Source organism: Oryctolagus cuniculus, chromosome 19, assembly GCF_051225735.1.
Source record: "Oryctolagus cuniculus isolate XC-2025 breed Fujian yellow rabbit chromosome 19, ASM5122573v1, whole genome shotgun sequence".
NCBI classification, from domain to species: domain Eukaryota; kingdom Metazoa; phylum Chordata; class Mammalia; order Lagomorpha; family Leporidae; genus Oryctolagus; species Oryctolagus cuniculus.
In genome coordinates this window covers 7,061,346-7,079,116 of record NC_142885.1, presented here as the reverse complement: position 1 = coordinate 7,079,116, position 17,771 = coordinate 7,061,346, and the positions used below count along the sequence as shown (strand labels likewise).

Genomic DNA, 17,771 nt, shown 5'->3' with positions numbered 1-17,771 from the left:
TGCTCATGGACAGGAGGGACCCAACTACATGAGCCGTCACCACCACTCCCGGGGTTCACACTAGCAGGAAGCTGGAATTGGGGCCTGCAGCAAGGAATCGAAGCCCGGCACCGCGCTGTGGGGTGACAGTGTCGCAAAGGCTTGTCCCCACGGTATTTTAATGAGGGTTTGACATTTATGTTGACTCTTGACTGTCTTAAGTAGTATTGGAGTAAAGTGAACTTTTGCCAAAAAAAAAAAGTTACACTGTTACTCTCAGGGGTCATACGTAGCAAACATTTCTTAAGTAAAAATCCAAATCCCAAATTTTCCGTACCAAGAATATATTTCTGCTTTCGACTGGTAAGCTATATTCCTGATGATACTGCTGGAATGTTGTTTTATCAGATTGTTAAAGCTGTAAATATGGCCCCGAGTTTCAGTTAAAGGTGTTTAAACAGTGAAGGCAAAAGGTGGAGATACCACAAATTGGAAGCAAGCTGAGTTTTAACCATTTTATAACTGGGATCAGCTGGCTGTTTTTTTTTTTAATTTAATTTTATTTATTTGAAAGAGTTCCAGAAAGAGGTAGACAGAGAGAGAGAGGTCTTCCATCCTCTGGTTCACTGCCCAAATGGCCACAACAGCTGGAGCCAGGAGTTTCTTCCAGGACTCCCACGTGGATGCAGGGGCCCAAGCACTTGGGCCATCTGCTGCTGCTCTCCCAGGTGCATCAGCAGGGAGCTGGATCAGAAGCGGAGCAGCTGGGACTCAGTCGAACAGTCAGCATCCCAATATGGGACTCCAGTGTGCAGGCCGGGGCTGTAACCCACTGTGCCACAGCGCCGGGCCCACCTGTGTTCTTCTAGTGGACTACTCCCGATATAGCAGTATAATTGGCAATGGGTATAAAATGAGTATCAGTAATGACTTTGAGTAGCGTCTGGCTTAGGTTGACTTGAAGGCTGGGAGTGAAAGCCTTGAAGGCCCTCATTTTGCTTATCCCAGGGGTGTTCAGATTGGCCTGTGGCCCTCTCGGTCCCAGGTCCACTCCGACGTTGCTGCCCTTGAGTTATTTTTAGTTGTGTGTGGTGAGTGCCTTCCTTGATGCCACTCTCACAGGAAGCTACAGTATTTACCTCCATTGAACGGTGGTGACGTGGTCCATGAGTTTGCATAAGCTCATCGTGAATTCTTTGTGTTCCTCTTGAGGCATGGGGCTTCAGATTGTAGTTTTGGCTTGTGATAAAGGTATTTGCATTCTGCCCCGGCTTCCAAGTTTAGGTTGGGCTCATGACTCTGATCTTGGTTGCTAAAAGTATACATATACCTCCCCCCGGCCAAATGATAGGGGTTCAGAAGCTTGGATTTGAGTTAAGTGGAGCAGGAAACCGTTTGTAGAAGCCTTAAATCCACCTTTATGAAGATTGTGGTTTTGTTTTTTGTTGGCACTAGTCATCTGATGGCTTTGTGCTTTCTGCTTTTTCACTTCTAGATTATAATTGTAGGCTTCCTGGGAAGATGTTTTATCAGGAAGCACCCTACCAAGGCGGTTCCATCTTGTCAGAAGGAGTATTTTTCTTCCAGCATCTCTCTCTCTCTCTTTTTTTTTTTTTTTTTTTTTTTTGACAGGCAGAGTGGACAGTGAGAGAGACAGACAGAGAGAAAGGTCTTCCTTTGCCGTTGGTTCATCCTCCAATGGCCGCCGCGCTGCGGCTGGCGCACCGCGCTGATCCGATGGCAGGAGCCAGGTGCTTCTCCTGGTCTCCCACGGGGTGCAGGGCCCAAGCACTTGGGCCATCCTCCACTGCACTCGCTGGCCACAGGGGCAACCAGGACAGAATCTGGCGCCCCGACCGGGACTAGAACCCGGTGTGCCGGCTCCACAAGGCGGAGGATTAGCCTAGTGAGCTGCGGTGCCGGCCCCCAGTATCTCTTAATATGAGACATTCAGTTTCAGTATTGGTGAGAATCGTACGGTCAGCACCCATATACCCACCTCCACGGTTCTGTGATCTGCATTTTGGTCTGTTTGCTTCATAACATGTCTCCCATTATCAGAGGATTTAATTGAACTGCTGATTTTGATGGAGAATGGGGTGGTTTGCAGTTAGATACATGTGTTGTTTTGTGTTTCTTTTTTTTTAAACTTTTTGAAAGGTGGAGAGGCACCCATTTGCTGGTTCACTCCCCTGGCACCTACAGCGGCTGCACTGGGATCCAGAAACTCAGTCCAGGTCTTTGAGTTGGGTAGCAGGAACCCAGATACCTGACCTATCACTGTGGCATCCCAGGGTCTGAAGTAGCAGCCAGCTAGAGCCAGGAACCAGAGCCAGTACTCAGAGGTGGGGCACTCCCACCCCAAATTCTTGTTTTTGAGCCTTGTACCTGCAGCTGACCTTCAGCGCCACCCACACTGGGGTAAGACTTGAACGTTGAGAAAGGGTGGTCTAGGATAAAGCCTGCTTCAGACTCCAGCTCTGTTACAGGTAGCACCTTCAGCTGTGAGTGTTAGAGAAACTGCCGAATCTTAAATTTTTGAAGTCTCTGATGGTGATAATAGTTATACATTGGCTGTGATGTCCTTTGTTAGTCACACATCAGAATTTCATTTCGTGTTTTTGTATTACTATTCTTTTAATTTGATGTGCTTTTTTGAACGTATATTATAAGTGTGCTTCAGTGATCAGTCCTTTTTTTTTTTTTTAAAGATATATTTATTGTATTCGAAAGACAGAGAGAGAGAATCTTCCATCCTCTGGTTCATTCCCCAAAGGGCTTCACTGGCTGGGTCTGATCCAGGCCAAAACCAAGAGCCAAGAACTTCATCCAGACTCACATGTGGGTGGCAGGGGCCCAACTACGTGGGCCATCCTTCACTGCCTTCCCAGGCACGTAGCTGGCTGCTGGATCTGAATTAGAACAGCTGGGGCTTGAACTGCTGCAGTCTGGAATGCCCTTGGCTTTGCAGGTGGCAGCTTAGTGTGTACAGTGCTGGCTCCTATGACCTGTTCTTAGAAAATCCCGTACCTTGTTTCTTGGTGTAAATTTGAAGACCATCATTGAAGGTTTTTGATTTATTCGATGAACATGAGTGTGTGTTTCATGGAATACTCTATGCTCTATATTTTGGTTTATAATGGTTGTTAGGACTGAGTCTGGTTTTTTTATATCCTGAGATCAGTTTATCTTTTTTTAAAAAGGCAGTGCAGGAAATTCTGATTTTTAGATTTTCTGATTTCATTTTAAGATTTATTTATTTGAAAGGCAGAATGATAGGAAGAAACAAGGACCTCCCATCCACTGGTTCACTCCCCAAGTGCCCACAACATCTGGGGCTGGGCCAGGAAATCCATCTGGGTATCCACTTGGGTGACAGGACCCAAGTTCTTGGGCCACCACCCACTGCTTTCTCAGGCACATTAGCAAGAAGCAGATCAGAAATGGAGGAGCTAAAACCCTGTTTTCACAGAACTGCACATTTTTTATGATTAATATGTCACTATTGATAATAAATACTTGGAGAACCAGACATCTGGGCCTCTGCCTCCACCTTTGGCAGTGAACAGTGTCCCCTGGTATCCCCACATTAAAATCTTCCATCTGGAAAATGGAAAAAAAAAATGGAGGAGCCAGTTCTTGAACCAGCACTTTGATATGGCACGAGGGCATCCGAAGAGGTGGCTTAACCCGCTGTTCCACAACACCAACCCTGATCTTACGTATTTTTAAAATTTTCTTTATTTGAAAGGAAGACAGAGAGATCTCTTCTTCACGGACTTCACTTGCCAGATGCCTGCAGCATCCAGAGCCTGGAGCTCAGTCTAGGTCGGCTGTGTGGGTGGGAATGGACCAGACACTTGAGCCATAACCTTGTCTCCCATGGAAGCTGCAATTGGGAGAGGAGCTGGGATTCAAGTTAGGTACTCTGATAGGAGATGCGGGCGTCCCAAGCAGTGTCCTAACCACTGTGCTAAATGCCCACGCTTGTGTGTGCTTTTAAGTTTTGGTTTATAGATTCTGGAAGTAATAGTAAAGTTTGGAAAAAAAATTTTTTAGGAAGATTTTACTTATTTGAGAGGTAGAGTTACAGAGAGAGGGAGAGACAGAGAAAGGTCTTCCATCTGCTGGTTCACTCCTTAGATGGCGGCAACAGCTGGAGCTGCACTAATCTGAAGCCAGGAGTTTCCTCCCGGTCTCCCACGTGGGTGCAGGGACCCGAGTGCTTGGGCCATCTTGTACTGCTTTCCCAGGCCACAGCAGAGCTGGATTGGAACAGGAGCAGCCGGGACATGAACTGGTGCCCATATCGGATGCTGGTGCTGCAAGTGAAGTTTTAGCCTACTGTGCCACAGTGCCAGCCCCAAAAGGTTCTTAATGAAAAAATAACGTGAAAGGAAACATAAGTTACTGGTTTTAACGCTGGTTGTTTTCACAGAATAGAACATGGAGGCACAAGATAAGTTTAAGGAAAAAAAAAAGCAAAAAAAAAAAAAAAAAAAAACCTGCTGTCACGAACTAGGGGAAAGCCAGCAGAAAACTGATGTGAACTTTTCTTCCAGTAGACTTGTTCCTTTTCTGGAGTTAGGACATCTTTCTTTGCTTTTTTTAAGTTTTTATTTACTTACTTGAAAGAATTAGAGAGGAGGAGAGGCAGAGCGAGAGAGAGCGAGGTCTTCCATCCACTGGTTCATTCCCTAGTTGGCCTCAACAGCTGAAGCTAAGCTGATCCAAAGCCAGGAGCTTCTTCTGGGTCTCCCGCAGGTGCAGGGGCCCAAGCACTTGGGCCATCTTCTACTGCTTTCCCAGGCCACAGCAGAGAGCTGGATTGGAAGTGGAGCAACCAGGACTTGAGCTGGCGCCCATATGGGATGCCGGCACTACAGGCAGCGAGCGGCCTTATCTGCTACGTCACAGCCATGGCCCCACGGCATCTTTCACAGATTAAAAAGAGGTTGGATTGAGCAGTTAAATACATAAAATTGAGAATTCCAAAGCAAATAATAACTTCCAGAAATTTCCATAGCAGTGTCCCATCAAAACATGATCCAATACAGCTATTGCTTCCTGTGTAGAGAGGCTGCTAACTTCGCCTTGACTGGCTCTTAGCTTGGGCTCTGGAGTTAATTGGTGCAATATGTTTACAGCAAGAGGACGAGATTGCTGAGAGCAAGATCATCTTTTTCTTACACTTTTTTTTTTTTTTTTAAGTTTTTAAACTTTGTTTGAGAGGTATAGTTACAGACAGAGGAAGAGATAGACAGGTCTTCCATCTGCTGTTTCACTCTCCAATGGCTGCAGAGGCTGGAGCTGGGTTGATGTGGAGCCAGGAGCCTCTTCTGGGTCTCTCATGTGAGTGAAAGAACCCAAGCACTTGGGCCATCTTCCACTGCTTTCCCAGGCTGTAGCAGGGAGCTGGATCAGAAGTGGAGCAGCTGGGACACAAACCGGCATCCATATGGGATGCTGGCACTGGAGGTGGAAACTTACCCTAATATGCCACAGCACCAGCCCCTGTTACATATTTTTTAAAAATTTAGTAAAAGTCAAACTTGTGTCAGTAATCTTGTTTTTAATAGCAAGCAGATTTGTAGCAAATGATGGTGAATAATAAAATTTTCGCCAATGTCAGTTTATGCCAGTACCTTCAATTCCATCACAGGTACGCTTTTCAAAAGATGATGTCCCATCTGAAGAAACAGTTCAGGAAGGGAAATTCTAGAACATTTTAGACACAGTTACTCATAGTAATGGCTTTGTTCCTCATTTATATAGAAGAGAGAACAGGATTTTATTTATTTTTTTAAAGGTTTATTTATTTGTAAGGCAATTACAGAGGTAGGGAGAGACAGATCTTCCATCTGCTGGTTCACTCCCCAGATGGCCACACTGGCCAGCTCACAGCCAGGAGCTTCATCCTGGTCTCTAACCTGCGCCCGTATGGGATGCCAGCGTCTCTGGCAGCGGCTTCACCCTCTACACCGCAACGCAGCCCAAGAACAGGATTTTAAAGGCAATGCCAAAAACATTGTATCGTAACAGTGAAAACCTTTGAGCTTCTTATCTTTGTTCGCCTTTCTCTGCCCATTTTGAAGAAGAGTCACTTCCCTCGGCTTTGCAGGCCATTCTCCCTCAGCTGCCACATCCACCGCACGGCCAGTGCCGGCTTGCCGTGCTCACGTCCGAGTAGCTCCCGAGATGGCCCGGATCTGCCCCCCACCGCCCTGCCCATGCTGCGGGTTCTTGGGCCACAGCAGTGGCTTTCTCATTTTGCCGCCTCCTGTCCCAGCTGTCTCGGTCCTCTCCACACTGAAGTCAGACTGCTGCTCAGATCTGATGCTCCTTGGGCCCCCCGCATCCTCTGCCACTGCCCCCTTCCTCCCGAGTTCCTCCCTCACCCTGGGCTTCCTTGGAGTCTGTCTACCGACCGCAGCCTCACTCCCTTTGATGTACCTTGCAGCCTTCTCTGGAGGCCCCTGAGGCTAGGTTAAATCTCATGTGCGTTTCCAGGGCATCTTCGGTCACACTTCTCGCACTGTAATTTTATGTTGTTACTGCATTCCGTGTTTTTTAACAACTGCAAACACTCTTTGAGATCTTGTTTACTGCACCTAAGTGTGGCACTGGGCCTGATGAGTTGATACAAATCAAAATTAAATTGAAGCTCAGATAGTTGGATGAGGGAGTTGGAAGTTTCTGCATCCATTTTAGGGGTTCAGAACTTAGGCATAGGTGGGTGAAACCTGCCCAGACCTACAGCCAGCAGTGAGAGTCGGCGCTGGGTCTCACAGCCAGGCTTCGATTGCGTATCGGAGGCTCTTGCTCATACAGGTTGCCTTTGACATTATGAGCTTTTAGCAGATGTGTGCCCAGTGAGTCATTTCTGTTGAGAAAGCCTTTCGAGGCTGGAGGTTACCTCCTGGTGATGTAATGTTTGACTCTATGAGGTCTTCGGGGTGGGGAGTTCCAACTTTTGTTAAGCCCTTAATAATGTTCCGAGTGAAACAAGTGCTGGCAGGACTGGGTGGGTCTGTATCTGCCCTTGTTGAGGTTTTTGCCTTCCTCTGAGAATGTGGGGAAAATAAATAGAAAAACACTTACCTTCTCTGTGGTGAGTCCTAGTTTACAATAGTTGAGATTGAACAACAAAATCTTACAAATTAGAATACAGGGTATCTTCCTTACCTTGATAAACCAACACAGGCTAGCAGGGAGATGAGCCCAGGCTCCCTGAGGTTGAAATTGTAAATTTGGAGGATTCTGGGGAGGGAGGAGGAGTAATGGCAGTCTTAATTTTTAGGTGGTTTTCTCTTGAAAAATGTCATGCATTGGGGAGAATTTGTGCTACCTCTGTAACTTGTGCCTGATGGCGTGCCGGTTTCCACAAGTTGTGCAGGTGCTGCCCCTGTCCCGAGTGCTTCAGCAGGGTTCTCTTAAGTTTCTGTTCGTGCAGCTTATGGTCATGTGAGGGCTGGGCTTTGGGAGGTGGTGAGTGAATGTGGGAACAGTTCTGTGTGGTGGTGAATTGACTAAGCCGTCCACTGAGAACACAGGCATGCTGAGTGCCAGAGAAGTCTGGGGAAAGTGGTGGCAGTTGGAGCTGTGCCACTTAGCAGAAGTAACAAAGTCTGAGTTGCAGAGGAGGCTGTGTGCATATTAGTAATTACTGGAGAGTTCTGAGGATAGAAATTAAGACTCTTGCATGAAAGGTTTCTAAATATGTTTATAGAACAGACTTCTTAAGTTCTGAAGTGTTCTTGAAAGAAACTTGTACTTTTCAATTACTTAGTTTTTAAAAGAGATTTATTTATTTATTTGAAAGACTTACAGAGAGAGAGGGAGGGAAGGCGAGAGATCTTCCAGCCGCTGGTTCACTCCCCAAATGGCTGCAGTGATAGGTTGGGTCACGCCGTAGCCGGGAGCTTCATCCAAGTCTCCACGCGGATGCAGGGGCCCAAGCACTTGGGCCTTCTTCCACTGCTTTCCCAGGCACATCAGCAGGGAGCTGGATTGGAAGTGGAGCAGGCGGGACTCAAACTGGAGCCCATGTGGGATGCCAACATTGCAGGCTGCGGTTTAACTTACTGCACCAGAACACTGGCTCCTATTTAGTTGTTGTTGTTGTTGTTGTTTTTGAGAAACTGAGCTCCCAGTTGCTGATTTACTCTCCTAATGCCCAGAAGGGAGCCAGGAACTCAACCCAGGTCTCCCACATGGGTGGCAGGGACCCAGCCACTTGAGCCTTCTCTGAAGATGCTCCTTAGGGAGAACCTGGAGTCAGGAGCCAGAGCCACCACGCAGACTCAGGTGCACCCATGTGGGATATGGGCCCGTCATCCCTTAACAACCGTTTCCTGATGTTAGTGCTAATACCATGGCTCCTGATTGTACCTTTCTGAGAAATTCTAGCTTAACTTTCAAGGTAAAAATGTATGTGGTATTAAAGGTTATAATAACAACCATTGTTTTCTTCATTGCTGAGTGTGTGGTGTATCTTTGGTTTTCCTAGAAGTTATTTTAACAGAGTAACAAGCTAGGAGTCCATGCATGTGACTAAGCAGCCTCTCCTCTCCCCTTCAGAGCTGTGGGTAAGACTTGCCTGCTGATCAGCTACACGACCAATGCGTTCCCTGGAGAGTACATCCCCACTGTGTAAGTATCTGCGGTCCATTGGGAATCCGCTTGTCTGTGATGTGATTTCTGATTCCTTTACCATTTGTTTTGCTAGAAGGCTATTCCTAATCCTTATATGAACAGATAACATTTATTTTCCTCTCATTTACTGAACTCTTAACTATAAGGCATTTGGGTTTTTAAAGATCTGAGTCTGATGCTGACTTCTGATATGACAGAACACACACGGTTTTCCTAGTTGATTTGCAGACACTTAGGAAGCAAAAGGAAGTTAGGCAAACAGGGAGGATGAGAGACAGTAATGTAAAGGCAGCCAGAGCCAGGCTTGGGGTCCTGAGCAAAAGTTTGGTCAGAAATGGCTCTTGTCTGGCTCTCTGGGAACTGGAACAGGAACTCTTAGACCGTTGGTTTTTATTTTTTATTTTTTAAACTCTATTTATTTGAAATTTTTTTTTGACAGATAGTGAGAGGTAGAGACAGAGAGAAAGGTCTTCCTTCCTTTGGTTCACCCCCCAAATGGATGCTACAGCTGGCGCTGCGCCGATCCAAAGCCAGGAGCCAGGTGCTTCTTCCCAGTATCCCATGAGGGTACAGGAGCCCAAGCACCTGGGCCATCCTCCACTGCCTTCCCGGGCCACAGCAGAGAGCTGGACTGGAAAGAAGAACAACCGGGACTAGAACCCGGCGCCTATATGGGATGCCAGCACCGCAGGCAGAGGATTAAGCAAGTGAGCCACGGTGCCGGCCCCTAAACTCTATTTGAAAGATAGCTCTCTCTTTCTTTCTTTCTTTCTTTCTTTCTTTCTTTCTTTCTTTCTTTCTTTCTTTCTTTCTTTCTTTCTTTCTTTCTCTCTCTCTCTCTCTCTCTCTCTCTCTCTCTCTCTCTCTTTCTTTCTCCTTCTTTTTTTTTTTGACAGAGTGGACAGTGAGAGAGAGAGACAGAGAGAAAGGTCTTCCTTTTGCCGTTGGTTCACCCTCCAATGGCCGCCGCGGCTGGCGCGCTGCTGCCGGCGCACCGCACTGATCTGAAGGCAGGAGCCAGGTACTTCTCCTGGTCTCCCATGGCGTGTAAGGCCAAAGCACTTGGGCCATCCTCCACTAGGATTAGCCTAGTGAGCCGCGGCGCCGGCGAAAGATAGCTCTTTCATCACTGATTAACACCCCAAATGCACACAACAGCCTGGACTGCACCAGGCTGAAGCAAGGGACACAGAACTCTATGCAGGTCTCCCACATGGGTGGCAGGGACCCAAGGAATTGGGCCGCCATCTACTACCTCCCACGGTGCACATTAGTGGAAAGCTGGAATCAGAATCAGAGCCGGGACCTGAACCTAGCCACTCTGATATGGGATGCGGGTGTCTGAAGTGGTGTCTTAACTATGGTGCCACATGCTCACCCTTGGGCCATTTAGATTTTTTTTTCTTTTAATTATTTGAAAAGCAGAGTAACAAATCCCCAGTCTGCAGGTTTACTCCCCAAATGGCCATAACCGCTGGGGCTGGGCTGGCTGGTCAGAAACTCCATCTGAGTCGCCCACAGTGGTGGCAAGAACACAAGTATGTAAGCCATCATCCACTACTTCTCAGGCACATTAGCAAAGCGCTGGATTGGAAGTGGAGGTTAGGGACTCACTAGCACTCTGATAAGGGTTGCAGGTCTCCAAGTGGCAGGTTAACTCCACACTACAGCACCTGCCCCCAGACCATTAGGTTTGAATTGGCTGTTAGTGGGTTACAGGTCACTGTGCAGTTACGGAGCTGTGGAATTGAAACCTGGGTGTGTAGGATGGAGTTGGCCATTGTGTTGCTTAATCCTTTCGGACAGCAACTTTGGGTGGAGGTGAGAAAGTGTGTTTCTGATGATGGGTTACCAGGGAGCCCTATGTAGCCAAGCCTCAGAGCTCTGTGTGACCAATGTTGGTTGAAAGAGGTTATTGACACTTCTGGTCATTAGGAAGGTTAGAATCTTTTTTTTGTTTTTGTTTTTGAAAGAAGACGCTCTTTAGTTGTTGTTGTTGTTGGTTTTAGTTTTATTTATTTATTTGAAAGAGTTACAGACACAGAGAGCGAGAGAGGTCTTCCATCCACTGGTTCATTCCCCAAATGGCCGCAACAGCTGGAGCTGGGCCAATCCAAAGCCAGGAGCCTGGAGCCTCTTCAGGTCTCCCACATGTGTGCAGGGGCCCAAGGACTTGGGCCATCCTCTACTGCTTTCCCAGGCCAGAGCAGAGAGCTGGATCAGAAGTGGAGCAACCAGGACTCAAACTGATGCCCATGTGGGATGCCGGCACTGCAGGTGACAGCTTTACCTGCTATGCCACAGTGCTGGTCCCGAAGATTATTATCTGTTGAACATTTACTGTTCATTTGTTTCTTTTTGGAATAGCTTGTTGAAATTCTTTGCTTAATTTTCTAGTGAAATTTTTTTCTTACTGAAGGAGTTTCTATGTAAATAAAAAATATTAATCCCCTTTATCTCTTGTCTTTGGACTTGCTGTGTTGTCTTCTGCCATACAGAAGTTTAATATTCTTATGTAAACAGAGCCACTTGTCTACCCCATAGAATTTTATGTGATACTTAGGAAGGCCGTTCCTCTTTAAATGATCCAAAAGTAGCCTCTGTTATTTATTTATTTATTTCATATTTTTGTGGCTAAAGAATTTATCTTTAATTCATTTAGAAGCTGTTTTTGGTATCCTGTGAGGCAAGCCTCTGATCCTTTTTCTACAGTGGGGGTTGGGGAGTGTGACAGTTACCATTTATGGAGTAACTCTTTTTCCTAGCAGCAGAATTACCACATTCATCATACATTTTCTTTTTTCTTTTTAAAATTTTCATGTATTTGAAAGCCAGAAACAGACGAGAGAGGTCTTCCATCTGCTGGCTCACTCCCCAAATGCCTGATCTGTCTGTGCTGGGCTAGGTTGAGGTTGGGAGCCAGGAACTCCATCCAGGTGTCTCCCTGGGGTTGGCAGGGACCCAGTCACCTGAGCCGTCCCTGCTGCCTCCTGTCTGCAGGATCAGGAAGCTGCAGTCAGGAGCCGGAGCACAGGGGATGCAGGCGTCTTAACTGCTAGGCTGCGTGCCCGCTCCTCCACCGGGCTCAGAGGCTGATGTCTCCTCATGTGGGTTTTGCCTTAATCGTGTTTGTTTGAGAGAGCTCCCATCCTCTGGTCTGTGCTGAGCTGAAGCTGGGAGCTGGAACTCAGTCCAGCTCTTCCACGTGGGTGGCAGAAATGCAGTTACTTGAATGATCTCCACTGCCTCCCAGGGTCTGCGTTAGGAAGCTGGAATCAGGAAGCAGAGCTGCTCTCAAAGCCAGGCGCTTCCGGCTGTCCACGGACCTGCTAGGCGGTGTGCTAACCCCTGGGAGAAAGGCCTGCCCGTCTTCATTTGTTTCTTTATGACTGAGCGTCAGCCGTTCCCAGCCTCCTCGTACCCCTCTGGGGTGTGGCTGGGACGGTGACCTGGGTCCCGGTTCTGTGACTGACCATGTTTATTCCATTCTACAGCTTTGACAACTATTCTGCCAATGTTATGGTAGATGGAAAACCAGTGAATCTGGGCTTATGGGATACAGCCGGACAAGAAGATTATGACAGGTTACGGCCCCTGTCCTACCCACAAACAGTAAGGATCGCAGCTGGTTTTTAACTGTCTTTTAGAGTTTATGTCCCTGAATATTGAATTAATGCATATCACCTACAGACGTGCTTCTGTTGCCATGACTTCGACATAGTGGCTAACAGGAAAGGTAACGTTAGCCCAGTAGTAAATGCTTTCCTAGTTGGGAGCTTGGTTTTTGCTGCCTGGGCATTGCCAGCTATTTCAGCACTGTGCACTTTACATTCTTGTATGCTTTGTTATTGTTAATCCATTAGTTTATTTTCATTTGCCTTGGAAGACAGACAAGAAATATTCCGTGTGCTGGTTCACTCCCCAAATGTCTGCAACAGCTGGGCCAGGCCGGAGCCAGTAGGCATGAACTCGGTGGGGGTGTCCCACGCGAGTGGTGACCGCCCAGGTACTTGAGCTGTCACCTGCTGTTCCAAGGGTGCACGCTAGCAAGGGAGCTGGAGTCAGAACCAGAACTGGGACTGGATCCTGGGAACTCCAGTGCAGGGTATGGCGTCTTTTTTTTCTTTTTTTGATTGATTGATTGATTGATTTGAAAGGCAGAGTTAGAGATAGAGGTAGAGACAGAGAGGTCTTCCATCTGCTGGTTCACTCCCCAAAGGGCCGCAACTTGACAAAGCTGGGCTGATCTGAAGCCAGGAGCTTTTTCCGGGTCTCCCACGTGGGTACGGAGCCCAAGGATTTATGCCATCTTCCACTGCTTTCCTAGGCACATTAGCAGGGAGCTGAATTGGAAGAGGAGCAGCCAGGACCCAAAGTGGTGCCCATGTGGGATGCTGGCTTTACTTACTGCATCATGGTGCTGGACGTGTGGGATAAGGCATCTTAACCTCTATCTATAAATGCTTACTCCTCTTTTATTTAATTTTAGGACGACCTTATGGAATCAGTACTGTTTTGTGTTTACAAAACACTTTAAAAAATACTTGCATATTGGGGCTGGCACTGTGGTGTAGCAGGTAAAGCCGTTGTACTGCCTACCAGTGCCGGCATTCATTCCATATGGGTGCCGGTTTGAGTCCTGGCTGCTCCACTTCCAGTCTAGCTCTCTGCCTCTTCCTCTTTGTAACTCTGCCTTTCAAATAAATAAATCTTTTTAAAGATGTCTATATTTATTCATTTGAAAGGCAGAGTGACAGGAAGGAAGAGCAGAGAGAAATCTAGCATCTACTGGTTTGCTTATCACATGCCCACAACAGCTTGGGTTAGACCACGTGTGGCCAAAGAGGAGCCCAGAACTCCATCCTGGTCTCCCCGTGGCAAGGACGTAAGTACTTGAACCATCATCTGCTGCTTTCCCATGTGCATTAGCAAGGAGCTGGATGGAAAGCAGAGTAACGAGGACTCGAATCACGCATTTCCATATGGGATGTGCGTGTGCCAAGTGGTGGTTTACCCATTGTGCCACAATGCCCGCCTCACAAGTCACTTTCTTATTTTTATTTTTGTGATAGAGTTACAGAGAGGGAGGGAGTATGATCGTCCATCTCTGGATCACTCCCCAAATGGCCTCAGTAGCTGAGGCTGTGCCAGGCCAAGACCAGAAGCTTCATTTGGGTCTCTCACATGGGCACAGGGGCCCAAGTACTTGGACCCTTTTCTTTGGCTTTCCTTGGCTCATTAGCAAGGAGCTGTATTGGAAGTGGAGCAGTTGTGACTTGAACCAGCACCCATATGTGATGCTGGTGTAGAGGCAGTGGCTTCACTGATTATGCACAATTTGCACAAACCTTTCTTGTTTTGTTTTGTTTTTAAGATTTATTTACTTTACTGAAAGAGTTACAGAGGAGAGGCAGAGGGAGAGAGATCTTCCATTTTTGGTTCACTCCCCAAATGTCCACAATCGTTAGGGCTGGGCCAGGCTGAAGCCAGGAGCTTCCTCCAGGTCTCCCAGGCGGGTGCAGGTACTCAAACACTTAGATCATTTTCTGCCGGTTTCCCAGGCTCGTGAGCAGGGAGCTGGATCGGAAGTAAAGCAGCCGGGACTTGAATTGGCGCCCATATGGGATGCTGGCACTGCAGGTGGTGGCTTCATTCACTGTGCCACAGCACTGGCTCCCACAAGTCAATTTTTTTTTAAGCTTTATGTATTTATTTGAAAGGTAGAATTTGAGAGAGAGAGAGAGAGAGAGAGAGAGAGAGAGATATCTCAATCCCCAAATGGCTGCAGTGACCAGAGCTGGGCTCATCCAAAGCCAGGAGCTTCTCCTGGGTCTCCCCTGTGGATGCAGGGCCCAAGCACAGGGGCCATCTTCCGCTGCTTTCCCAGGCCATTGGCAGGGAGCTGGATCAGAAGTGGAGCAGCTGGGACTGGAACTGCCACAGCGCTGGCCCCCACAGACCACTTTTTAGCAGCAGTTAGTCTCAGGGTGGTTTGCTTTGTGATAGTTTTTACAACAGAATCAAATCTCATTAAAGTTGAGGTGTACTTATTACAAGTTAGTAAGTAATCTAATGAACTTAGTACTTTTCTTATAAAATTCATAATTTCTGTGGCTTAAATACCTAAATCTTTAGTGTAAATATGAGGTTTCAGTTTTGTAAAGTATATACGGTATGCAGTCAGAAAACATTTTCAGATGAGTTTTGCTTCTATTTCAGACAACTGAATGGTTTATGTACTAAAGCTGATGGAATAGTAGTTGGCAAAACAGTAGCTCTCAGGGTTGCAAGCCACTTTGTTAGGCGTGGCGTTTGCCTGTCCTGTTCCATGTTCTTTGTTTGGGACATGACTGACAGGCTGAAGCAAACATACTGCAGAGAGGTGGCAGAGCACAGTGCTTGGGTTCAGGTCTTGTCCCCTACTTGGCCCTGGGTGGGCTGGACCGCTCCTGACTTCTGAGTGGGCCTGTCCCTCTCAGGAGTGGCTGAGTTCACGCACACGTGAGGAAGCACATGCAGGCACCCGCGTGTGCTCTGCTGCGGGAGTCCTCCTCCCCCCCACTGTGTCTCAGCCGGGCTAGGGCACTCCTTGTTTCTGGGTTGTGCCCCTGAACCTGGCCGGAGGGGCTCCAGTCAGACTAGGGAGACACCATAGCGAGAGGCAGACTGTGACCCTTGACTGACGGGGTAGCCTTTGGTGATTTTTTTATTTGTTTTTATATGAAAGGCGTAGAAAGAGACACCTTTTATCTGCTTCTTCACTCAGATGCCCAGAACGGTGGGGCTAGACCAGGCTGAAGCCAGAGGATTGGACTTCCATCTGGAACTTCCATGTGGTTAGCAGCAGCTTGAGCCATTTGCTGGCTCCCAGGGTGAATTGGTAGGAAGGTATTGGAAGCAGAGCTGGCACCTGAACCCAGCATTCCAGTAGGATGGGGACATCTCAGGCTGCATATTAACCACTGCACCTCGTGCCAACCCTCAGTTTTGAGATTTTTTTTTTTCTTTGAAAGAGTAACAGGGCTTCCATCATTGGCTCATCCCCCAAGTGGATAAAACAGCTGGGGTTGGACCAGCCTAAAGACAGGAGCCTAGAACTCCATCTGGGTCTCACACATGGGTGGCAGGAGCACAAGCACTTGGACCATTACCTGCTGCTTCCTAGGCACATTAGCAGGGAGCTGGATTGGAAGTGGAGAGAGTAGCTTAGCGGGTAAAGCTTTTGCCTGCAGCGCTGGCATCCCACATGGGCACTGGTTTGAGACCTGGCTGCTCCACTTCCAGTCCAGCTCTGCTATGGCCTGGGAGAGCAGTAGACGATGGATGGCTCAAGTGCTTGGGCCCCTGCACCTGCATGGGAGACCTGGAAGAAGCTCCTGGCTTCTGACTGGCCCAGCTGTAGCTGTTGCAGCCAGTTGGGGAGTGAACCATGAGATGGAAGACCTCTCTGTGCGCCTGTGCCTGTTTGTAACTCTGCTTTTCAAATAAATAAATAAATCTTTAAAAAGAGAAAAAAAGGAAGTGGAGCAGCTGGGATTTGAACCAGTGTCATAAGTGCCAGATTAATCACAATGCCATTACCACACTGGCCCCCACTCACACCCCCTCAACACCTGCCCTGCGTTTTAAACTTTTTTTTTTTTTTTTTTTTTAAGATTTATTTTATTTATTTGAAAGGCAGAGTTGCAGAGAGAGGGAGGGAGAGAGACAGATCTCTTCCATCCCCTGGTTCACTCCCCGAACGGCCACAACAGCTAGGGCTGGGCCAGACTGAAGCCAGGAGCTTTCTCTGGGTCTTCCACATGGGTGCAGGGGCCCAAGCACTTGGGCCATCTTCCACTTTCCCAGGTCCATTAGCACGGGGCTGGATTGGAAGTGGAGCAGCTGGGACTCAAACCGGTGCCCACATGGGATGCTGGCACCACAGGTGGCGGCTCTACCCATTACTCCTGGCTTCAGATTGGTGCAGCTCTGGCGTTGCAGCCATCTGGGGAGTGAACCAGTGGATGGAGACCTCTCTCTCTGTCTCTGTGTGTCTCTCTCTCTGCCTTTACCTTTCAAATAAATAAATAAATCTTTACCAAAAAAAAAAAAAAGATTTTACAGTGATTTTGAAACATACTGCCAATACACCTAGCAGGGTGTGGCTGTACTCCTCTGAGAAAGGCGCCACGCTGCTGTGAGTCAGGACACAGGTAGGGCGAGGCCTTGTCCTCGCAGTCGCCCGTGGTAAGGCAGAGGTGACTTGGCGGGAGTCCCACTGCGTGTGCAGACGCGGCAGTGTGCGAGGCCTGCGGTCACAGAGGAGGTGTCCATTCGGGGCTATTCTTTAAACTTCGGACGCTCCCTGGTCAACACTCCCTGTAGGGACAGAGACACGCTTCTTGCCCTCCTGGAACTCAGACGAGTCCCGTAGGCAGCTGCGTGGGGTAACCTGGCTCACTGGCAGAGCCACGCCTGCTCGGGCTCCCTTGGAGACAAGGAACTATCTCGGCAACTGAGGGACAGGCCCAGTGCTGACACTCTGGCGCCTGCGGGGTCTCCTTCCTGGAGCCTCCATGGCTGCGCACACTCACTCCACGGGGCCAGCGAGAAGTGGGCTTCTTTCTTTTTTTTTTTTTTTTTTTCCATACAGCATTTTTTTTTAAAAAAAAAAGGTTGATTTATTTTAAAGAGTTACAGGGAAGGAGAGGCAGAGAGATCTTGTATCTGCTGGTTCACTTCCCAAATGGCTGAAGTGGTCAGAGCTGGGCTGATCCGAAGCCAGGAGCTGCTTCTGGGTCTCCCACGTGGGTGCAGGGGCCCAAGCACTTGGGCCATCTTCCCCTGCTTCCCAGGCCATTAGCCCATGTGCATATGGGATTCCAGCCCCACCGGTGGTAGCTTTACCAGATTCGGCATGGCGCCGGCCCCTGCTGTTTTTTTGTTTTAAGACTTTTTTTTTTAATCTATTTGAAGCCTGAGTCAGAGAATCTTCTATCTGTGGGTTCACTCCCCAAATGGCCACAATGGGCAGAGCTGGGCCAGGCCAAAGCCAGGAGCTTCTTTGAGGTCTCCCATGTGGATCCAGAGGCCCAATTACTTGGACCGTCTTCCACTGCTTTCCCAGGCCGTTAGCAGGGAGCTGGATTGCAAGT

At 48.0% G+C, this 17,771-nt stretch overlaps 1 protein-coding gene and 1 long non-coding RNA gene across 3 annotated transcripts in view; both read left to right on the top strand.

The window, feature by feature from the left end:
- The window catches only part of LOC149120320 (uncharacterized), a 115,199-nt gene that overhangs the window by 14,046 nt on the left and 83,382 nt on the right, over positions 1–17,771 (top strand). The window lies entirely within an intron of this gene.
- Positions 1–17,771, top strand: part of RAC1 (Rac family small GTPase 1) — a 29,040-nt gene that overhangs the window by 2,196 nt on the left and 9,073 nt on the right. For both annotated transcript variants that reach the window (XM_051839076.3, XM_051839075.3), the window contains exons 2-3: positions 8,560–8,631; positions 12,129–12,246. In XM_051839076.3, coding sequence (XP_051695036.1) covers positions 8,560–8,631; positions 12,129–12,246 — 190 coding nt within the window. The remainder of the gene's footprint in view (positions 1–8,559; positions 8,632–12,128; positions 12,247–17,771) is intronic.